General features: G+C 40.2%; 1 protein-coding gene across 4 annotated transcripts in view; it reads right to left on the bottom strand.

Annotated features, from left to right (window-relative positions):
• Positions 1 to 5,991, bottom strand: part of Acer3 (alkaline ceramidase 3) — a 201,961-nt gene extending 195,970 nt beyond the window's left edge. For 3 of the 4 annotated variants that reach the window (XM_076846599.2, XM_076846601.2, XM_076846597.2), the window contains exon 1: positions 5,830 to 5,991. In XM_076846599.2, coding sequence (XP_076702714.1) covers positions 5,830 to 5,932 — 103 coding nt within the window. In that variant the 5' untranslated portion in view covers positions 5,933 to 5,991. The remainder of the gene's footprint in view (positions 1 to 5,829) is intronic. The other variant, XM_076846600.2, reaches the window with a different exon arrangement.
• Between the last annotated feature and the right edge of the window lie 19,229 nt (positions 5,992 to 25,220).

The raw sequence follows: 25,220 nt of genomic DNA on the forward strand, positions 1-25,220 counted from the left end.
CAGCCAGAGGCCCTTTGAGGCATGTGTATGGTAGAGGCAACTGGCTAAAATCTCTTTTGTCTTGTACTGCTGTGATAAGAAAATAACATTTCTTTCCCCATCTAAGTGAATTTCCCATAACAAAAGTATAAAGCCTGAGGGCTGCCCACTTTCCTTTAGCCTAGTTCCTAAGGACAGAAGAGGAGCGAAAAATTCACCAAAAAAGCTTGAATTATCCTAGCCCAAGAACAAAATAAAGATAGCTAGATGGTCATAACATAAGCTGCCACTCATTCTCTCCAACCATGGAAATCTTACCAACTAGGTGACTGTCTCAGACTGAGGTAGTCCCTATAAAAGCCATAATTAGAAATTTTCAAATATATTTATTAGTTTTCTGACAACCCCTCCCATAATGTCAATCCAGGATCTTCCAAATGCATTTTAGGAATGCAGTTTATTTGAAAGTAGGAGTGTACCTGTTGAATGAATCTGTTCATACTCCTAATTTAGCCTCTCCAACAACCAGAAGAGAAAATCTGTCTTCATATATACTTTAATAGACTGAAGCCTTGACAAAATAGGTACTCAGTAAATATTTGCTGAATAAATGAAACATTTTAAATAATTTTAACTGGATAATTAGAATTCCCCTTCATCACCTTTTAGGTAATGTTTCTTTTGTTAGTCCAACAGTACTTGAAATTCCACTTTGGGAAGATTGTTTGTCTTAGTAGAAAGGCTTATGAGATCTAAATTGGAATACCATTTCTGCCACTCAATAGCTGTATGACACTAAGCAGGTTTCTTAACTTCTCTAAAACTCAATTTCCTCTTCTTTAAAATGGGCTAACAGCCAGAAGCAGTTGGGTACACCTGTAATCCCAGTTACTCAGGAAAATGAAGCAGGCGAATCACAAGTTTGAGATCAACCCTGGCAACTTACCAAGGCCCATCTCAAAATAAAATGGATGGGAATATAGCTCAGTGGTAGAATGAGCTACACTGGGTTCAATCCCTAGTAGCCCAAAAAGTGGGGAGTGGGAGATATAACATTAATCTCCTTAATAGGAATGTTCTGTACATTATTAATACATAGGCAATCTTTACTTCATAGAGTTTCAGCAGGCACAAATTTCAGTTACCAGAGTTTAGTTAAATAATGCCAATCTCCCGGCAACACAATTCAAATTGCAGTTATCACTCTTTATTAACTGTGAGAAATTGAATATAGTCCAAACTTTGCTGCTAGATCTTCATTCTATAAATCCCATTATTACATAAACACTAAAAGAATATTATGTGGCTGGAGCTGTGGCTCAGTGGTAGAGCACTTGCCTAGCACGCACGAGACACTGGGTTTGATCCTCAACACCACATAAAAAACAAATAAACAAAATAAAGGTATTGTGTCCATCTACAACTAAAAATATATTTTTTAAAAAAGAGTACTTTGTAAAGTGCTTGTCTGCTCTTCCCACAATTTATGGCACAGAATAAATTGTTGTGTCTCTATGAATCATTTCTAAATTTGAATTGGCTTACAACATTTTATTCTTTGTACTTTCAATGTTATGAAAGTACAATGTTATAAGCCACAACCTCAGCCCACTCTTTTTTTAAAATATTTTTTTAGTTGTATATGGACACAAATAAACTTTATTTATTTTTATGTGGTGCTGAGGATAGAACCCAGTGCCTCACATGTGCTAGGCAAGCGCTCTACCACTGAGCTATAGCCCCCGCTCCAAACTACTCTTGATAAGCTATTTTACAAAGAAATAAAACATTTTAATACCTGTGTTTTCAATTATTTAAGTTATAGTGTAAAAAATTTAGTTCTACTTCTTTCTCATTCCCCTACATATTTATAACCAACAATAAGAGGGTTTATACAATGTTTGACAAAAAAATTTAAAGGTCACAGAATAATTCTAACTTTTCTTATTGATTATGAAGACTGTTTTGTCTAGTTTTAATGTGCATGGCTATTTGTATGGTCCCATACTGCTAGACAAAATGAGGATTCCCATACTTAAAAAGTCTGGCATCAATCAGGATCATTATTTTACAAATAAAGAGAGACCCTTTGCCCTTTTCCCTAGTTCTCACAATCTGCTCAAATGAAAAGGAATTTGGATTGTTGTTGGTTCATGCTAAAAAGATAGTTTTTCAGGTTCTGAAAGTGATAAAGAACCATATCTAAACACACAATTGCCCAAACTCATTATTATAACCCCAAAATATATACTCTATTGCTGAAAGATAATTGAATAATTGAAAGATACTTGAATAACTTGAATTGCTATTCAATTTATCTTTTGTGATAGAATAGGATTTCTTGTCTGTCCTATCCCCCTTGAATGTGTGATTGAAAGAATGAAGGGAGAGGCAATACAGTCTAACAGTTTTAAAATCACATCTCAATTTGAATACTGTCTCTACACCATTTATTGTGACTGTATATAAATTAGTTCTCAGAAACTCAATTTTCTAAACTGTGAGAGATAACAATACCTTCTTTTTTAAATTATTGTAAAGATCAAAAGATATAAATTATATTAAATGCTTAGCAAGTTGTGGAACACAGCAAACATACAGGTAACAACTATTATTACTATCATCCTTAATGTAGTCATTAATATAAATATAATGATAAAATGGCATTTATTTTGAACACATATTTTAAACATATTATTACTAATCAGTATATTTTTCAAAGATCCATTTCTCTTATTTCAAGTTATAATAGACACCAACCACTTGCTGTGGTATTTGACCTCAACTTCCTCCAAATCATTTTCTCCCAAGGTACATGCGCAAAGGGCTGCCAACATATGCACTCATCCTCTTCTTGCAACCCCTCAGATTCCTGTGTCAAAACCTTCCTGCAGTCTGCTCAGTTTCCTCTTCTGAGGACATTGAGAACTAAAGCCATTTCCTATTTCTCAGAGCTATCTGTCAGAATACTAGTATCTGCTCTCTTATAATTCACATGATCAACTGCCAGTATTCTCTTTTGATTCTAATCCAAAGCCTTGGTTCTAAACTAAAAGTCATTATACTTATGTAGACCAAAAAGACTGCAGGAAATCTAAAGGCCAACTCAGGCTCCTTTCCTCTACTAGTTAATTCCTCCTCAGATTCTCACATTAGTTAGCTGAGCAATGTCTGCTCTAACACCTTTAGTGAAAGTCCTCTTATCCTTAAGCCAACCCGTTCTGTGTTAATATCATTAGAAAGATTTTCTTTATGCTGAAGTCCTTGTGTTAGTTTTTTCCATCCATTGCCCCAATTCTAAATTCTAGAGAAACTGTAAAAGTTAACTACTATATATGAGAGTCCATCCAATATTTGAAACCACCAAGTAAAAGAAAAAAAGTTCTACATTTCCAGCTCAGAGAGAATAGCTTTACATCCTCTCTCTCTCATGATCATGGTCTTCTGGACCAGGTATGGGCTTGCCAAAGAAATTTAAAAATTTGAAAAATGGGCTGGGGATGTGGCTCAAGTGGTAGCACGCTCGCCTAGCATGCGTGAGGCACTGGGTTCGATTCTCAGCACCACATAAAAATAAAATAAAGATATTTTTAAAAATTTATGTATGTATATATGTGACTGCATGACCAATGTGATTCTGCAACCTGTACACTCAGAAAAATGAGAAATTATACCCTATCTGATTCAAATGTATGTCAAGATCATTATACTGTCGTGTGTAAATAATTTCTTAAAAATTGATAAAAATGCTTCCTTAACCTATATTCGAATTGCCAAGTAATTACACTACAAATAATCACTTTGCCATATTTCTCCATTATTATGTAAAAATCTAATAGCTCAGGAAAAATGATTCTCAGCCCTATCATGATCTCAACTTCCTCCAAATCAAGTCCCAAAAGCTACCAAAAAAAAAAAAAAAAAAAGATTTCTTTCTTTCTTTCTTTTTAATAGCCAACTACAGGGACAGAATAAAGGAGGATTATTTGGTATGAAACTCTAGCCTCTTTTTTTTTTTTTTTTTTTTGAGACAGGGTCTTCCTAATTTGCTTAGGCCTTGCTAAATTGTTGAGGTTGGTTTTGAACTTCTGATCCTCCTACCTCAGCCTCCCAAGTTGCTGAGATTCTAGGATTACAGGCCTGCCACCAGGCCTGGGATCTTGTCTCTTTTCTACAAAGCCAAACACACATGCCTAGGAGAAGGAGTCAGTAATAAGAAGGTTAGCTGCGAAGAGTTTTGCCTCATGTCCTGACAAAGTGGATTCAATTAAAATAAGGCAGTAATAACCAAAGAATTAGATTGTCTCTGCATCTTGCAGAAGCAGGTACCTGAAAGAAGGGTGAAACCCTGTGCTCTTAAAACTTGACCAAAATAGGGGCTGGGGTTGTGGCTCAGTAGTAGAGTGCTTGCCTAGCATGCTGAGGCACTGGGTTCGGTCCCCAGCACCACATACAAATAAATAAAATAAAGGTATTCTGTCCGTCTCCAACAACAACAAAAAGATCCATTAAAAAAAAATGTATTTTTTAATATTTATTTTTTAGTTATAGATGGACACAATATTATTTATTTTTTTAATGTGTGAAGGCCAGCCTAACCAGATTCCGGCAGTCCTCACTCACCGGATACCCCTGTCCACACTCCTGCTTCCCCCGGGGCCCTGGTACCTCATGCGTAGTAGGCAAGCGATTTACATCTGAGCCACAACCCCAGCCCGTCAAAGTATGTTTAAAAAAAAAAAAAAAAAAAAACTTGACCAAAATAAACAATAGAAAATCTCTCAAGCCTGGCAGAAATGATTATCTAGGAAAACACACACTCATACACACTCACACACACACACACACAAAACCACCAACAACAACAACCCAGACCTGGCCAGCAATGCTTGTTAGAGCAAAGGCTTGAGGAGGACTCTTAAGTTCCCAGAAGGTGTGGTTAGTGGAAGTAGGGTTCTCAGATGACCATTAACCCCTAGGAAGTCTGATGAGGTTCACAGTGAAGCAATGACTTGGTCCCTCATGCCCTTGGAAGGCTGGCACAAGCAGAAAGGTACTTGATCCTCTGCCTTCTACTTCTGGTGCAAGATGGGAGTTGAATAGTACTAGCAGATCATTTCTGGTACCCGAAGATATGGGAGAGGGAGTTGGATCTCTGAGATCATAAAACTGTTCCCTGGAGATGGTGAGGGGGATCATATAAGAAAGGAGAAAGAGAGCTGGGGTTGTGGCTCCGTGGTAGAGCGCTCGCCTAGCGTGGGTAGGCGCTGGGTTCGACCCTCAGCACCACATTAAAAAAATAAATAAAATAAAGGTATTGTGTCCAACTTCAACTAAATATACATAGAGAGAGAGAGAGAAAGGAAGGAGAAATAAGACTGGAAAGACCTTAGAGTTTTCCCAGACTTGGGGGAAGACGGAGCAAGGAAGTGTTCCCCTCTGGCTGAGGAAGGGGTGACAACAGTAGAACAGGTGTCCTGGGCTCTCATTCCAATAAGCAGAGACCTCCACTCTCCCGACCCCTTCTGGGCTGCCCGCTGCCTGTCTCCACTCCGCGGACAGGTAGGAATTCCCATTTCCAGCCCTGTTTCTCAGGCTGTCCCCTTAGGTCGGGCAGGGGCTCCCCACTTCCAGTCCGACCCCAAAGTGAAGGCCAGCCGAACCGGATTCCGGCAGTCCTCCCTCGACACACCGGACACCCCTGACCACACTCCTGCTTCCCCCGCGGCCCCGGACGCCAGGCCTGGTGCCTCCCCTCGCGGCCAGGTTCGTCCTCTGCCTTCTCCACACGGCGCCTCCACTCAGCCCGGTGTCCCTACTCCCTCGCTCCCCGCCTCAGGCCACACTCACAGAACTCGGCGACGTACTCGGTCACAAAATAGTTCTCCTCGCACCAGTCCAGTGTGGAGGTCGTAGGGCCCCAGTAACCCTCTCGGTCCAAAGCCGGAGCCATCGCGTCGCCGCTGCCACCCTAGCTGCGCTCGGATCCGCGGCTCCCAGGCCAGCTTGGGCCCAGCTCGCGCGCGCGCTCGCGCCCCGCCCTCGGGAGAGGGCGGGGCCGGCGCCGTCACTAAGGGTGCCCTAGGGAGGCTACGCCTATCGGGGGCGTGGCGGTCGCAGGGCCCACCCCGAGGGCGCCCTGTGGCCAGGTCACTCTTTCTCTTGTGGGCAGACAGAGCTGAGACCCGGAAAGGAGGTAGAGAGCTGAGCTGTCTGGCCGGCCTAGACCACCCCAATGGTTCCCGATACAACCGGAGGCTTTTTTTCTGTCCAGATGTGTCTGAGCCTCTATTTGTGTGGGGGCGGTTTGATTTAATGAGGGCAGAGATGGAATGAAGCCTTCTCTACAAGCCCTTGCTTGAGCAAACCTGTGTGGCCAGGCACCTCAGGGTATAACTTTAGCCGCAGGCCTCAAAATCACGGAAATCCAGAAACAACATCCCCAGCCAGCCCCCAGGATTCCCACGAAATAAGTCGTAATTATCTAATAAAGGTATAAAGCGTCATGGGGAAAGGGCAACAACTCCCAGGACCAAAAGAAAAAAAAAAAGAAGGGAAGGGGAAGGGGCAGGGGAAGGGGAAGGGGAAGGGGGCTAAAATCCTAAAAAGAACTTTCTAAATAAAGTACTAAAATAGTTTGACAGCTTCAGTTTGGGCTTCTGAGCACAGAGGTTTCTGCCTTGTAGTTATCTATAATTGTGCCCTACTCTTCAGGCAACCAACAACCTCTCTCTACTTTCAACTTCAAGATCAAATACTCCACAGAATCTCCAGAGTGATCTATTGAAAACAGATGCTCTAGAGGGGGTGGCTGTCACCTGTAATCCCAGCTACTTGGGAGTCTGGGGCAGGAGGATCTCAAGTTGAAAGCCATCATGAGCCACTTAGTAAGACCCTGTCTCAAAAGTAAAATTCAAAAAAAGTACTGGGGATGTAGGTCAGTGATGCATAGAATACACAAGGCTCTGGGTTCAATCTCCAATACTGCAAGCAAACAAAACCCCACAGAGATGCAATCACCATTGCCTTTTGTGTTCAGCTCCATCAAATTTTCCCCTCGCTTCTCATATTCCTGCCTTTGCTTCTGAAGTCAGCTGGAATGGTCTTCCTGTCTTCATTTGACTAACAGTCTACTTGTCCTTTAAAATCCAGCTCCCTGAAGCCCTCTCTGACTTCAATACCCAAGAGCTTCCTTTGATGCCACCCTGAATAGAGACATTGTTTTCAATTCTTTATGCAGGACTCTGCTTGACCAACGTGGTATGAAATGAAGAGTATACATTAAAGATGATAGAATCACTATTTTGTAAATAAATAAGTCAGATGAGGTGCAATCAAAAGTAGAAGACCTGAGAGATGAGGAACACACAACCTTCCACAAATTGATCCTAGCAGACGATAAACGCAGAAACTTTACTTGCTAGTGCAAAACCTAGAAATAGAGGTAGTGTTTTTTATAATATAATAAAAATAGTAGGAGATCTGATTTTTTTTCTTTTGAAGACATGAGCTTCTGCTGTTTACTAGGACCTGTTTGGCTGGATGCTAGAAACGCACACAGGTAAAATCCAAGAAGGCAGTCTACAGGGAGATTTAAAAAAAAAAAAATGCCAATGAAGCGTGGGAAGACTTCTATTTCTAAGCATTTTTAAATCTCATTCTCTAAAACTTCCATTTGCATATGTTTTTGTTTTCATTTTTTGTTTGATTTTTGGCACCAGAGATTGAACTGAGGGACACTTAATGACTAAGACACATCCCCAGCCCTTTTACTTTTTATTTTGAAACAGGATCTCACTGGGTTGCTTACATCCTTGCTTAGTTGCTGAGGCTGGTTTCAAATGTGCAATCCTCCTGCATCAGCCTCCAGAGCAGCCGGGATTACAGGCATGTGCCACCACGCCTGGCATGTATGATTTTAATATATAATAATTATTAGTGTATATAACTTATAAATGAATCAAAGAATATATATTTGTATACTTAAACTGAATTACTATATATATATATATATATATATATATATATATATATATATATACTCAAAAGTGATTGCTGAAGAGGTATACAGTCAAAACAGTGTATCAGCTATATCACCACAACAAAGAATGTGATAATACTTTGCTAGGAGTGTACGGGGGATTGTGAGATCCATGCTCCCCACTCCCATTCCTGTGGAAATAACCTCTGAGCATCAGGTGACTCAAGGTAGGAGATCAGGCCTTGTCTGAGTCCACACTACACAGTGTTCACCAACAGTGGGCAACAAACAAACAGAAAACTACCATAACAAGGACAGAATCAGGGAGAAATTCCCCCACCCAGGAGAAAAGATATGCTGCAGAATAATCTTTCAGAAATCAAAGTAAATCACACAGTTCCTTCAGCAATGTCTATCTTTCTTTCTCCTTTTTCTCTAAAAACCTACCCCCCCCACACACACAAAGAATAAAAGTAATGCATTGAAATGTACAGGACCCAGAATAGCTGACACTATCTTGAAAAAAAAAAAAAACAAAATTCTCAATATGAACGCTTACTACAAAACTGCAATAATCAAGACAGTGTAGTACCGGCATAAGAATAGGCATATAGGTCAATGGAATAGATTTGAGACTCCAGCAATAAACCCTTGTATTTATGGTCAAATGGTTTTAAACAAGAGTGCAAAGACAATTCAATAGGGAAAGAATAGTCTTTTCAACAAATGGTGCTAGAGCAACTGGATATCCACATGCAATAGAATGAAATTCGAATCCTTCTTGCCACAACAAAATTCAACTCAAAATAGATCAAAGACCTAAATGCAAAAGCTAAAACTATAAAATTCTCAGTAACTGTTTGTAACCTTAGGCTAGACAATTTTTTTTATGTAAAGCAATGAAAGAAAAATTAGATAAATTGGATTTCATTGGAATTACAAACTTTTTTGTTGCAAATGACACTATCAAGAAAACAAAAAGACAATCCACAGAATGGAAGAAAATGTTTGCAAATCATATATCTGATAAGAGACTTGTATTCAAAATATATGAAGAATTCACAGCTAAAAAATGAAAAGACAAATAACCTAATTAAAGAATGGGCAAAGGATCTGCATAGACATTTCTCCAATGAAGATATGAAAATGGCCAATAAACACATGTTCAACATCATTAGCATTTATATAAATCCAAATCAAAGTGACAGTGAGATGCCACTTCCATACATAGGATGCTATAATCAAAAACACAAAGGATAACAAATGCTGGCGAGGATGTAGAAAAATTAGAACCCTCATGTATTACTGATATGTTAAATGGTGAACAACTTTGAAAACACTTTGCAGTTCCTCAAAGTGCTAAACTAACTTATCGTGTGACCTGGCAATTCTACACAACTAGGTATATACCAGGAGAATTGAAAACATAAGTCCCCAAAAAACTTGAACAAGAATGTTCATAGCAGCATTATTCACAATAGCCAAGAATTGGAAACAAGCCAATATCTATTAACTGATGGATGGGTTGGAGTGTGGTATATCCAATACAATGAATGATTTTTCAACAATAAAAAGGAATGAAATATGCATACATGATACAGTTGGATGAGCCTTGAAAAACTTATGCTATGTCAAAGAAGCCAGACGCAAAAGGGCACATATTATGATGCCATTTTTCTTGAAATATACAGAATAAGCAAATCTATTAAAATAGAAAATAAATTAGTGGTTGCTTAGGACTGAGAAGGGAAGGAGGAATGGGCGGTGACTGCCAAAGGGTACAGGGTACCTTTTGGGGATGATGAAAGTTCTAAAATTAGTTGTGGTAATGGTTGAATAACTCTGAATGTGAAGAAAAGGAAAAAAATCATGGAATTGTACATTTTAAATGACTGAACTATATGGTATGTGAATTATATCTTAATAGAACTGGATTTTTAAAAAATTAAGTCTTATCTTGGAAAATTGAGAAAGTAAGAAAACGGGGGGGAAAAAGAAACCACGCAGAATCCCACCAACTGGCAATAACCATTGTAAAATATTATAAAAGGTACAGCCTGTGTATTAGAGAGAAAGCAGAAAACACTATTAACCTAGAAGCCAAGTGATGAAAATGTTCAAAGAAGATCCTTTTGACTAGACTCACTTATTCTATGCATGGATTAAAAAGGTATACACTCATATATTGTTGGTGGGACTGCAAATTGGTGCAACCACTGTGGAAAGCAGTATGGAAATTCCTTAGAAAACTGGGAATGGAACCACCATTTGACACAGCTATCCCACTCCTTGGTTTTTACTCAAAGAACTCAAAATCAGCATACTACAGTAATGCAGCCATATCAATGTTTATAGCAGCTCAATTCACAATAGCTGAACTATGGAACCACCCTAGATGTCCCTCAATAGATGAATGGATAAAGAAAATATGGTGTATAAACTCAATGGAATATTACTCAGCTTCAAAGAAGAGTGAAATTATGGCATTTTCCAGTAAATAGTTGGAATTGGAGAATATCATACTAAGTGAAATAAGCCAATCAACAGAACCAAAGGCTGAATGATTTCTCTAATATGCGAACGCTAATTCACAATAAGGTGGAGTGTTAGAGTCTGTAAACAAGTCAGGATGGTGCCTGGCATTTTGCCAGGGGGAGTGGTTTGTGAGGTGGAGCCAGCGAGCCATTAAGTGTGGAGATTTCTTATTGGTTGACTGCTGTATCTAGTTTATGCTAATTAAGATAAGCTGTGTGGAATGTATAAATACCTCTGTTGTCCTACAATAAACGGCTCCCACTCCTGCTATAACAGTGTACACAAGTTGTTCGTCACCACCCCCCCTCCCGGTTATTCTGCTGCAGCCGGGCTGCAGCAGATGGTGGCCCCTACGGGGAGTCCCAGGACACTCGGGGGGTAAGTGACGAAAAAAAGCTGCCCGTCCATAGATAGGACGGGAGCAATCTTCTCGTCCCTAGGCAGATAGGGCAAGAGGAAAAATGGCCATTTTGAGAAAATGGAAAAGATGGATACAGTATGTTTGTGTCTTGTTTTGTCTTGAAATGTTGTATTGTCTTTGTGATGAAAATATGGAAGGGGTGTTAAGTAAATTGATAAGGGAAGAAGGCACCCCAGTGGAACCAAGAATGGTTAGGGCATGTGTTGACGGAAGCCCAGGAACTCTAGTCAAAAAGAAGAAAGTTCAGAGGAGGAAGGATTATCAGAAAAAAAATTGCAAAAGGCTACTACTAAATACTTTTTGTTACTAGAGGGTGTGTGAATCGGCACAGCGGCTGCCGGCTGCCATGTGCAGGAGCCGGTCCTGGCGCAGCAAGGGCTTTCCAAGCAGCAGCAGCGGGCTCTTCCCCGCCCCCCACCCAGGGAGTGGGACACCACTTCGAGAGCCCAAATCTAGACCTGACCTGGAGGCACAGTCTCACAGGCTCTTGCTCCCTGTGCCCGGAAGCAGTTTGAGACAGGGACTCTCCCCAGGGCCATCTGGGGCTGCCCAGGATGCTACAGCTGGCAGAAGACACTACCGGTGTCCCTGAAGTTTGATCATTTCCAATGTCAATAACTTCAATGGTTCTCCCACACCTGGAGGCTGATGAGTAATGAGCACCATTAAGGCTTATTTCAAATGTAAAAAAACTTGAGATAATGTACTAAATTGTTCAGAAGGTTGTTTTCTTAGCGCCTTCTGGAATACTACAGGATTTTCTTTAGCCATCCGGAGTTCCTGCCTTCGCAGCGCCAGTGAAGACGAAGGTGGAAGATTTTCCAGTGTTGCCAAGAACCGGACGAGACTTCGGATCAAGCTAGCTGCCTGCAGAACTTACCTGGACTGTGATTTAAGCTAGCTGCCTACAGAACTTACCTGGACTGTGATTTACCTGGACTGTGAGTTAATCTATTGAGACACTGCTTTACCTGGACTGAGACAACAAACTGTAATCTATAACAAATTGTAACTCGGTATCTTTGCTAATGGTGTCATTGCTGGTATAATTTTTCCAAAGGCTTCTTGCATGGAACCATCAATTGGCTTGGTATTGTGACATTTTGTATCCTCCCTTTCTGTTTGTAACAGGTTATTTATGGTGTTTGTATAAAAACCACTATGGTCATTATTTAAATTAAACAAAAGGGGGAAATGTTAGAGTCTGTAAACAAGTCAGGATTGTGCCTGGCATTTTGCTAGAGAAATGTTAGGGTCTGTAAACAAGTCTGGATGGCGCCTGGCAAAATGCCAGAGGGAGTGGTTTGTGAAGTAACGCCAGCGAGCCATTAAGTGTGGAGATTCTTTATTGGTTGACTGCTGTATCTAGTTTATGTTAATTAGATAAGGTGTGTGGAATGTATAAATACTGCTCCTGTCTTACAATAAACGGCTTCCACTCCTGCTGTATCAATGTACACAAGTTGTTCGTCACCCCACCCCCCCCTTAGCTTGCTGCAGCCGGGCTGTGGCAGCGGAGAGCACTAGGGAAGAATAGTGTTACCTTAAATTAGGTAGAGGGAAGTGATGGGAGGGGATATGGGGATGGGAAAGATAGTAGAATAAAACAGACATTATTACTTTATGTAAATATGTGACTTCTTGGCCAATATGATTCTGCAACATGTATACTCAGAAAAATGAGAAATTATATCCATCCCATCTATATATGATATATCAAAGTGCATAAATGCATCCTACTGTCATATATAACTAATTAAATACAAAAACTTAAAAAGGTATTATATATAATACATTGAACACAGCTGAGATGAGCTAGTGATTTTATATCTCTTTAAGTATTTTATTAACAAAATGTAGACTGACATCATGCATTTCTTCTTTTACTTTGCTATTTGTTTGAATGGCACCTGCATTAGATTTTTTTTTACTGTCATGGTTGACTCTCTCCAGATCAATCAAAATGCTCCCATAAAATTGTCAGTTGAATCACAAAAAAAATCCTCATGAATATCATTCATAGATATATCATATTCAATTATATAGTTATACCATAATGTACTTTATTATGTTATATCTATTTTACTATCCCCATATTTAGGTGTTTCCAATGTCTATATAGGTGGTCCCCAATTTACAATGGTTTGATTTTTCAATAGTGTAAATAGTATCCATGCAACCATTCTGGTTTTCAATTTCAGTATAGTACTCAATAAATCCCATGACATATTCAGCACCTTATTAGAAAATAGGCCTTGTGTTTGGTGATTTTGCCCAGGCGTAGGCTAAAGTAAGTGTTCTGAGCACATTTAAGGAAGGCCGGGCTGAGCTTGGATTTGGTAGATTAGGGATATTAAATGATTTTCATCTGCGGTATTCTCAATTTAGGATGTCAAGGAGCATCTGTATTTATTTTTTAATTTCAGATAAGAACCCAAATTTCGAAAGATTTCAACCAGATTTCTACTGAAAATTATTTTTACTTACTAGTTCCCAAGATGACAAAAGAAATCCAACCTATAATTCATTTTTTTTCCACATGATATGTTGTGCCCTGTCACAACTGCAAAGGAAAACCTAAAGCCACACAAAAAAAAAAAATGTGCAGACTCACCACAGGTTAAATGAAGACTGCCAGTTTCTTCTTGGCCTTTTTTCTGATCCATGATCAAACACATTATCCATTGTACCCTTGGCCTGTACTTCTTGACCTTTTTTTTTTTTTTTTAATATTTATTTTTTACTTTTAGGTGGACATAATATCTTTACTTCATTTTTATGTGGTGCTGAGAATCGAACCCAGTGCCCCATGCATGCTAGGCAAGCGTGCTACCACTTGAGCCACATCCCCAGCCCTTGACCTTTCTTAATTCTGGGCATGGTTATGGAAGCTCCTCAACACTTCTGCAAAATTTTAATAAGTAAAAGTCAGTTTATATAAGAATCAGCAAAATGAATTGGACATCTTCTATAGACCAAGACTTAGGGCTAGTGTTGGGAATATAGAATGGAAGACCATAGCTTCTGTTGTTGCATCTGGTGATAATTTCCCTGGCAAAATGAAATACGACCAGACATACTCACCAAGCAAGCTAGCAAATTCGTTTTCTAATTTTATTTATTAAAATTATTTAACGAAACCCAACTATGTGTTAGAAACTATTCTAAGCAATGGAAAAGGACAGAACAGATCTCAAGGATCAAATTATAATTGCTAACACTAATATTTACTTTTCCTGCCACTGCTCTGTCTTTAGAATTATCTTTTAACACCTTTCTAACAGTCCTATGAATTGAGTACTATCTTTAGTCCTCATTTACAAATATTGAAACTGGTGGAGTGAGTTGGAAATTTCACCCAAGGGTAACCAGACAAGCATCTGAGCCAAGGAATCCAGGCAGCGCCATGCCAGGTCACATTCTTATCTTCTGTGCCAAGCTGGCCTTGTAGGAGCTCAGAGGAAGGGGATGTGCTGAACAGACAGAACTTACGGGCCAGCATCTGGAGTGTAAGAATGAGGCTTGAGAATTCTGCAGGGTAAATAGCATTAGGAGAGTAAATGGTTTGGGGCAAGTGATGACACAGGTAAGTTTGCAGAAGAGATGACAGAATGATTGAACTGGGGAAGACTGGAGGCTTATGGTTAGGGTTAGGTTCCAAGAACTGTTAGAGCGATCCTATGGAGAGCGGTACTGATGGAGAGGAAGAGGCAAATTTACAGGTGATTAACAGGAAGAATCAATAGGATTTGGAGAGAAATTTAGAAACAGAATTGAGGGAGAAGGAGGAGATGGATTTCTAGCCAGTCCCAGCCATTGGGAGGGTCAGAAAATTAATCTGGCTGCACTGGTGGCTGGGGTAGCTGGTCAGGGCATGAAGCAAAATAGAGGAAGCATTTCTAGGCAGGAAAATAGCCTGCAAAGACTTGAAAGGGCAGGAGAAAGGCAGGCAGAATGAGACACTCAGAGGGACCAAACCTGTGCTCTGAGATGGGGGAGGGGTGAGGGCAACTCTCCAGCTGAGAATGGAAAGGTTGGCGCCTGTGCTATACTGAGGCCTGTGGGGTTTATCCCAGGGACATCAGGAGTGTTCAAGGAAGGAAATAAAATGCCCAAATTCGCATGTGAGGGAAAATAGGTTTTGGGGTTTTTTTTTTTTTTTTCTTTTTAGTGGGGCAAGATGAGGAGAAAGATCAGGCAAATCCAATAGGAGGCTGTGGCAAATAATCTTGGCAAAGGCAGGCAGAAAGGTTAAATTGCACTGTAGGTCCTGGGCAGCCCTGGCACTAGCCCTCCCAGAGAAAACCAGGTTTCCTTGTTTTGTGAGAAACAGGAGGACTGAGGTTTACTAAGTCAGCTCCTGAGCCCAAAACATGCCACCCTGGGAGGTGACACCACATGTATGATTAGATTCACCAGCCCTTGCTTAAACATCTGGAAAGTTGTTACAAAATAAATTTCATGGGGATTGAATATTCTCTAAATAGCCTGAAATTGATTGTCGTGTTTTGAGTTACGGAAACATCAACAATAACAAAGTCCTCTAAAGACACTGCCCCTTGAACAGAAATTCCTTCTTTCAACATTGCTTATAAATTGAGCCCTCTCTGTCCTTTAACTCATGAAAGTCATTCACATGTGTGCATGTTGGAGTGCCTGGTTCTCTCCTATCCACCCCAGAGCTGTCAGTTACCATCTAGATGCTGACCCCAATCTCTGTCTCTAAACTAGATCTGTCTCCAGAGCTTTAGCTCTTGAATCAGTTAGGATCATGTTTTGATACAGGTGACAGAAAGCCAGTTCCAGTGCCTTAACCAGATAAGGGTTTTGTTTTTCTCAGGTGGTAGACAGCCAGGACCATGGCTCAGCAGCACAATGCCAGAATCTTATCTTTCTGCTCTTAGCCTATGTCCTATGTCTGCTTCTTGTCTCAAACATCCCAATCCTGTTTAGCCAAGGGAAGGAAAAAGGGCCAGGACAAAAGAATAATACCAGCTGGGCCTGTCCATTGTTATCAGAAAAACAGTAGTCCCTCCAGAACTCTGCCCAGTGATACATTTAGAGCCTTTTGGTCAGAACAGGGTTCTTAGGAGCAATCAGAGAGTCCGGGAAGACTGGCAAGAGAGTCTAGGAGAATGAATATTTTTGCTGGGCCTATGGCCATCCCAAGCCTAAACTGACTTCTGTTAGGAAAGAGGTCAGGAGGAAAGGATATTGAGTGAGCAACTGACAGGATCTCCCACAGACCTGCATTTCCAACTATCTTCTGAATAGCTCTGCTTGGATATTTCATAAGGACGTCAAATTCCACATGTTCTAAAGCGATTTCATCATTTTCCCTCCATACTAGTTTCTCTTTCAGTAGTTTCTTTACTATGGTGAAATTCACAACCATTGACCCAGTTGCTAATGTTACTTGACTCCCCCATCCAGGCACATCAGATCAGTTACCAACCCCCCGAGGCCTTCTGTCCACTTCCCTCATCCCACAGCCACTGCATCAGTCCAGGTCATCATTGCCTGCACCCTGACTGGTAGCCCCAAGGAAAGTCTTGTCCTGTCCCATCTCACAACCTCTTTTTTTGTACTATGGCTGCCAGAGAATTCTTTCTTAAACTCAAAAATATCCACGTCCCTCTCCAAGTGAACAAATAATTTTCAGTGATTTTCCACTACCATGGGTCCAAACGCCCCGACACAACCAGCAAGGGTCTTAGACTTGGTTTTGCCCACCGCTTAGGCCTTGCTACCACATTTCGAAAATACTCTCTCTTCCCTATACTGCCTCTTCCGTTGATCCTAGGCTTTTGTTAACATTGTCCTTTCAGCTTGAAAGTCCCCTTTCCTTTCTGCCCAGCCAATCACTAACATCTTCTGATTCTTAGGTCTCCGCTCCGACCAGGCTTCTTCCAGAATTTCTTTCCCCACATCTCTCTGTGACTCTTATCACTCTGCCTCTGATCATCTGTTACTCCTCTTCCTCAGCAGCAGGCTCCCAAAGTTCACATCAGAATCGCTGCTTGTCATGTTCCACTACAAACCTGAAGAGGAAGACTCCCTAGAGCCCCGATGGAGTCTACCTATTGAGCAAACAGCTTGGTTCATTGTGAGTCAAGTGGTCCAATAACGACATCTTGAGAAATACTGAAGCAGGATCTGGACAGCTTCAGCACCAGAAATGTGTCTGGGTCCCCACTGTGTCCATAGTGTCCAGCACAGAGCCAGACACTAAGTGGGCCAGCTGTCTACTCCAAATCCCTCCTCCTTCCCTTCCTCTACCTTGCCTTATCCACATAAAATAATGATTACTATTACAGGGTAGCACATATTTTGATGTCTTTGATAAATAGGTCAATCAGTTGACTTACCAGTGTCCATCAATTGATTAACTGGTCTCTCCCAGTGATTCTCCATATCTGAAAGATCTCCATATCTGAAGTCCAAACTCCATGACACGCCTGGGATTTGCCTCTTTTTATCTCTAAGACTTTGAACAATTTGTTTGACCTGTATATGCCTTGGCTCTGTCACCTAAAAATTTTTAGAAAATATATTTATATTTCTTCTTAAGGTTGCTAATAAGAGTAAAACAATGCCTGAACCAATAGTGAGAACTCAAGACACATTAGCCATTTATTATTACTTCTGTTATTACTACAACTATTTATGGAGGGCTTGTTAAGTTGCAGCCAGGCATATGAGCAAACATTTTTATATGCATTATTTCATTTAATTCACCCAGTCAACTAGCAATAAAAGGTGACTGTCACCTAGCAATCACTATTCTCATTTTACAGATAAGACAACAAGGTTCGAGAGGCAAAGTGATTCATACTAGGAAAGGAGACAACAAGTGGAAGAGATAAATTTTAAATTTGGTTAATAAGGAAATAAGATTAATCAAGTTTAGCAACCAGCTGGAACAACATGAACTTTCACACATTGCTGATGGGAATGTAAATTGATATGCACTCTCTTTGGAGAATAATGTCTGGCAAAAGTGAAGACATGCATTCTGAATGATTCAATGAATATACTCTTAGGGATAGATCCTGAAAAATTCTCACCACCTATATATAAAGAGACATGCCCAAGAATATCTCATGATTTCTTATTGAACAGAATTATATTTAGATAACTGGAGTATAATCACAAAATGAAATAATATACATCATTTATAATGAATGAATCTCAAAACACATTGAGAAAAAAATAGGCACAGTAGGACACCATTTATATAAAGTTTAAAATGTGCAAGACAAGACACCGATTTTATATAGGTACTACATAAAAACAGAGAATTTATAAACTACAAATTCAAGAAGATAACAACCTAGGGCTGGGGATGTAACTTAGTAGTATTGCAAAAAGAAAAAGGAAAAGGGGGAAAAAAGATAATGATCTATAGGGAAAGAATAATCGGAATTAGGAAGACTTCTGCAGAGACATTCGAGTGTGTATCTAATGCTTTGTCTCTTAAAAAAACAAATGAACTGAAGCAAATAGAGTTTGAGTACCCATTATCCAAAATCTAAAATACTTGGGCTCATAAGTGTTACAGATTTCAGATTTCTTCAGGTTTTAGAATATTGCATATATGCAATGAGATACTCGTCCAGGACCCAAGTCTAAACATGGAATTCCTTTGTATGTCATATACATCTTGTACACATAAGCTGAAGATGATCTTTGCAATATTTTTAGTGCATCTACATTTTGAGTGCAACCCCTCCGGTGCCCTACTTGTGGCATTCTGTCGGTGCTCAGAGTTTCAGACTTTGGAGCATTGCAGATTTTCAGATTAGGAATCCTCAAACTGAAGAGCAAAATATTCAGTTAGGACTGAGCTGGGTAATGGGTGTAAAGAGGTTAGTTATATTATCCCATTTTTGTGTGTGCTTTAAATAATTTGTAGAGATTTCATTAAGAGCACGTTTAAGAGGTACTGGGGGCCCAGAAATCCCCTTTGGGCCATCCCTTCCACATGCAGCCTGCACCCTGCTTCCTTCCTAAGCCTCTTGGCTCCCTGGGAGTCATTTTCAAAAGTTCTACCCGCTTGGAGTCTAGCAAGCTAGCTAGACTCCAAGCGGTACTAGCATGACCTAGTCTATAACTTCCCCAACCCCTGCCCCAAGCCAGGACGCCGGGTCCCAGGGGCCACTGAGCCCCGGTCCAGAGCCGGGTTAGTATCCAGGCCCACCCCTAGAGTTAAACCCGGCCAGGAATCGCCGCATCTCGACCGTTGCCCCGCCCAGCTCCAGCCTAGGCGAAGGCGCCACCGGTGGCAACAGCCGGGTCAGCAGAGCAGGCACCACCCCATTGGCCCGCCCCGGGGTTCCCGGTGGCCGCTTCCCACGACCCAGCAGGCCCTGCGGGGAGTCGGCGCCACCCCAGCCTCTAGTCGCAAACCTCAGCCAAAAACCGGGGGTGCGCAGGACGCTGCAAATTCCTGCTTTAACTTTTTTTTTCTATTTTTTTTCCCGGTGCTGGGGATTAAACCAGGAACTTGTGCCTAAGTAGGCAAGCGCTCTGCCGCTGAGCCACATCCCCAGCTCCTCAGCATTTTTGTAGCATGGAGAACTTGTAAACCACCTGAACTCCATTGGTAGTGTCAGATCTGAAGTGAAAAGATGTAACGTGGCTTGATTATTGATAAGCACAAAAGGCAGGTTATAAAACAGTAATGAACATATAGTTAAAAAAAAAAAAAGCCAGAAATGAGTGCCTTTGTAAAATAGAATTAGGAATTATTTTTATGACAAGTTGTACTTGCTAAAAGTTCTGCGGCTTTAATTAAATTTTAAAGCTGGGTTTTAACATGTACACAGGTTTTAAAGTTCACCAAGTTCAAAAGATACTCAAACTCTTCCTCTTACCCCCTTCCTTGGCTTCCTCCCCAGCAGAGGACTTTCATATTGAAACAAAAGGACATTTGCATTTTGATATATAAATGAATAGAATGTTTGTTCCTGGGTTTGTTCCATTAACTGGAGACTGGAGATTCCTAGGATAAGGGGAGGAAGTTAACTTTGGAATCAGGGTTTTCAGCCCTAGCAGTGTGACTAGGTGTGGTCTTCAGCAACCACCAAGCCTTTCTAATTCTCAGTTGTCTCTTCTTCAAAATAAAAGTTGTCGCTCTTACCAACATCTTATTGTAAAGATTAGATGAGCTGGCTCTCTGCTTCCTGGTTGCCGTGTCCTGCGCTGCTTTTCTCCCCTATGCCCTTCTGCCCTCGAAGTTCTGCCTCATTTTGAGCCCATAGCTATGGAATCAGCTACCATGGACTGAACCTTTGAAACCAGGCTCATTCTGAGAGTTGAGTCTCAGAGGAGATGTTGGACTTGGATTTTGAGGTCTTTGGGTCACAGTGATGAAAAAGCTAACAAAAACAAAAGTGTTCCTGACATGTTTCTTATCTGTCAGACCAGTTTCCCTGAATGTATTGAGTAAAAAGCAAAGTTCCTGCTGGAGGAATGCAGATCTAGGGATAAATTCATCCTGGATCTCTGTTAATGCTGGAACCGGGTCTGAGAGATGTTGAATTTGGAAATACAATGGCACCTGGTTTGCAGCAGAGTGGTGTGGAGTCTTCAAATTTCTGAGAGCTATTTCTGGCAGAACTTAGTTCAGTTAGAATAAGCCAAACCTAGAAAGGGATAAGAGGAAGACTTTGAGAAGACTTTTGAGTTTCTTTTGAACTTGGTGAATTTTTAAACCTGTGTATGTGTTAAAACCTAGCTTTAAAATTTAATTAAAACAGTAGAACATTTAGCAAGTACAATCTGTTAAAAAGGAAAAGAAATTTTGATGCTGGGGCGTACTGAAGACAATGTACCAACAAGTAGATTGGGGATACCAAGCAAAACTAATTGCAATGGCAGCCTGGATCATACCTGGCAGGAACTTGGAAGAAATTTTACAAGGTTGCTTTTTGGAGCCAATGGCACTAACTTCTTCTCAGGGGACTGAAGTAAAAGTGAATGCCTAAAATCCAGCTTCCAGTCAGGGGGCACACACAGGGTACCTCATGCCTCCTAGGTACTGTTCCATGAAGTAATACCTTCTATGTCCTGGGTCTTCGAATTTGATTCTTGGTCTAGGGCTAGAAGGATCTACAGAGAATGGGCAAGCTCTTATGAATATCTCTGTATTTACATTTATGCATATTGTCAAGTTCCGTATGGTTATCTGAACTGAGCCCTCTAAATATGTGCCAATCCATACTGTTAAAGATATTCACTACTGGTCTGTTATCTGTCATAATAGTTTCCCTGAATGTATTGAGCAAAACAACATTTTTTGAATAGGACTACAGAACAAGAGATGAATACATCTGGTAATTCTGTGTGTTTAGGGGAAACGCACAGAAATTCTGAGAAATATTTCAATGATGATTGAACTTATTAATTATTGAAATAGAAAATTGATTCAGTGAATAAAGAAGAGACCAGAAAAAAAGATTAGATGAGATAATATGTAGAAAGCATTTAGTGCCATTGCATGAATACAGATGCCTAGTAAATGTCAGCTGCAGTCATTATGGTAATTATTATTACAAGTATGTATCACAGGAACTGGCAAGCAATCTTCAGAAATGTCTGTTAGATGCTGGACTGATCATCCATTTACTTGGCAGGGGATAATTTCTGAGGTGAAAAGCAGGTATAAAAAATTCTCTTGAAGGTGATATGGGCTTTAAGGAATCACAAATTCTTTTGTCACTGGGTAGCTGGGGGATGCAGTAAAGGGCTGAGATTATGCTCTGTAGCTAAAGCAGACCCCATTAGGCTATGAGCAAACCCAGATATATCTGCTCTCAAAAGTCCCAGAAAAAGTAAGCCTCCAACCAACCAGAGGAAGATGAAGAGATGGGCCCAGGAATGAGAAAGTTAATGTGCATTCATCTCTGCTGAACTTGGTGTCCCTGTCTTCTGTGGGTGAACAGTCTCCTGCGTGCATGTGCTGGCTCACGCTTTAGATTAGGGCAAGGAATGTGGAGTTCTTGGATTATCTGCACAGGGATTGGGGGCAGGTAGAAGAAAGTGGGACCAGGTAAGGGACTAATATTTGCTGAGCTCTGACTGAATCTGGGACAATTTATACACATTTTTTCCCATTGCATCTCTATACTTTTTTGAGATAGATATTACTGCCCTGTTTGTATACAAAGTGACTTGATGATGGTCACACAGTTACTAAATGATGAAACTAGAACTCCCACTCAAAGGCTGACTTAAAAGCTGCCTGCCAAACATATTGCCTTGAAGAAAGCAAGGTGCAAGTAGCTGAACGTAGTGGAAAGCAAGGGCTCTGAAATTAGAAAAGTTGAACTGAATTCTTTTAGGGTGAATCAATGATCTCGGTCCTTGGTTTTCTTTTCTATAAAATGAACCTTATGATACCTAAGGGCTGGATGCTTAGTTCAGATAGCCAGACCTATGTAAATGTTCATGTTAGTTGTTAGGAGCTTGAATTTGAGGATGTCTCTGAAGGAGACTGTGCCCAGCAAGGTAAGAGATGCAGGGTCAGTCCTCTGCTTGAACCTGGGAAATGAGAGGGAGGGATTGGCTAGGCTTAACCAGAGCAGAAGTGTTTTGCATAGTATTTGGTACTTCAAAGAAGATCAGTAAACATTAACTGAAATTAATCCAGACACTCCATGGGAAGTGGTTTGGATGACAATCGATCCTTTCATTAAATATTTGTCACTCACTCTCTGCAAAGTCCTGAGCTGGGCCCTGTGGAGATAAAGGAAAATGAAACAGGTCTTTTAGAACATGAGGTAGAGGGTGCTGCACACGACTGGGTTCTCTGGGACTGCTGTAGGAATAGGGATGAAAGACCCTGGAACCCATAGCTGAAAAGGGCAGTGATCCAAGTCCTCACAGAGGCAGGGAGACTGTGGACAGCCAGAGGTGGCAGGAAGATGCCTGCTTGGGGGTGAGAGAGGGAGAGACAGGAAGATGGGAGATGAAGGCCTGAGGCTCTTTGTTCCTCCTTAGTGGGTGTCAACATCATTTTGAAACAGGGACCTTGGCAGGGTTGAGGGGTCTAGAGGAAGGAGACAGGGAGGGTGAGGTTGAGAGGGAGACTGCTGGGATGCTATGAAAAATGGGATGGATTGGGGAAGGAACTGTCTAGAGAGGAGCTCTTTTTTTTCTTAGGGTATGAGCCAGGCAGGTTTCTCTGCTGATAGACCACTTCAAGACACTTCAGGGAGAGTCAGCATTGCACTTCTATGAGACCCATGTCTTTAACTATTTATTAAATTTTCTTTATCTGAGCTTCAATTACTTCATAAACTGACGCTGATTATACATACTTTATATGGTGGTTTGTAAGGAATGAATTAGATCAACACCATATACTTGTGCCTCAAGAAGCATATATGAGAATGTTCCTAGCCATGCTGTGTATAATGTAGAAACACTGGAACCATCTTAAGTGCCCTCAACCCAATGGATAAATAAATGCTAATGTATTTATATAAAACAGGGTACTACACAGCCAAGAAAATGAATGAATTAGGACTCTATGAGTCAACAAAAATGAATTTCAGGAACATAATGTTGAATGAAAAAGTAAGTCACAGAAAAGCATATATACTCATATATATATATATATAAAACATATATACTCTAAATAACATATATATATAACATATATACTCTAAATTTTTATCTAAAATTTAAAAACATTAGAAACTAAAAAAATGCCCTTTAAGATGCAAATATATGGTAAAACCATAAAGAAGAGCAAGGGAATAAAACAGAAAATTCAGAAGTGTGGTTATCTTTGGGGTGAGAAGGAAGGAGATGGAATGGGGTCAGGGAAGGCACTGAGGTGATTGCAAAGGTCATGGTAATGCTCACCTTTAAGATTTGAATTTAGCTGGGTGCAGTGATGCACTCCTGTAATCCCAGTCAGTGGCTGGGGAGGCTGAAGAAGGAGGATTGCAATTTCAAAGCCAGTCTCAGCAACTTAGTGAGGCGCTAAGCAACTCAGCAAGATCCTGTCTCTAAATAAAATACAAAAAGGGTTGTGGATGTGGCTCAGTTGTTAAAGCGCCCCTGGGTTCAATCCCTGGTACCAAAAACAAACAAATTTTTAAAAATCTGAATTTAGTTGCATGTGTTTTGTTGCATAATTATTTTTATACCTTACACATATTTTATAGGTTTTTGTTTTGTTTGTTTACCTGCTTAGTACTAATACAAAAAAAAAATTTCATTCTCAAACTCAGCATTTGTCTCTTTGGTCTCGTGTGGGTTCAACACATTGCTCAAGAAATGTTATTTCTGTTTAGACCCCATCTATGCTGGCTGCAGGAGGACATTTGTCTGCAAGGATTGCAAGGTCTTCAGGTTCTGTAAACACAAATGTCATAAAAATTTTTTTAAAAAGTGAAATCCTCACAAATTCAGGTGGACTAAAGCATTCTGGAAAGTAACAGGTGAAAGGCTGCCTGTGGATTGCTGATTTAAATTTGAAAAACGTAGAAATGAACCTGCAAGAGCTATGGAATAAAATTACTGATGCAATGAAGAGAGTCTAAGAGATCAAACAGAAATGCCACGCTAAATTTATAATTAACAGGTTGGAGAAAAATAAAGAGCTGCGGAAAGTTCAGGACATCAAAGAAGTCAAGTAAAATACCCATCTTATTCCCATGCAGTCAAAGGGAAGCAGCTGGGGAAAAAAATTGTACAGTAATTACAACAAGATATGACACGAAGACGGATTCTTAAAAATCTCACTATGACCATTTCTATGTGTGCATTTGAAAAAATCTTTGGAGACTTAGAACTTCCAATTTATTGATTTATTTTTTAAACATAAGGTCACTCGAATGAAAAGTGATTAAAAAAACACTTCTCTCCCACATTGCTGCTGCAAATTATCAGATTATGGATGTTAGATTGTGTCTCAAGGTTAAATCCTCAATGATAAATGTGCTATGTAAATGATTAAAATTCTGTTTGTAAATAACAGAAGTGAATTGTGGACATAAAATTGTCATGCCATTTGGGTAATGCCTCTAGGAAGCATTTGTGTAACAATGACTTAGAGAAATTCATTGCTTGGTGATAAGTAAAATACAATTAATAATATTTATGTGAGATATCTGCATGCTATTGGATTACACTAATTTAAGACTGGTTTATCTTATGTTGATTTGAACATTTTATCATTAATATTAAAATAAGATTCATCCTATCTTTTTAATTCTGGTGTGATGATTCAGAGAAAAGAGGAGACCAAAGGGCATCAGAAGAATATATTTATAATATTCATAATAATTT

Source organism: Callospermophilus lateralis, chromosome 2 (genome assembly GCF_048772815.1).
Source record: "Callospermophilus lateralis isolate mCalLat2 chromosome 2, mCalLat2.hap1, whole genome shotgun sequence".
Lineage (NCBI taxonomy): Eukaryota > Metazoa > Chordata > Mammalia > Rodentia > Sciuridae > Callospermophilus > Callospermophilus lateralis.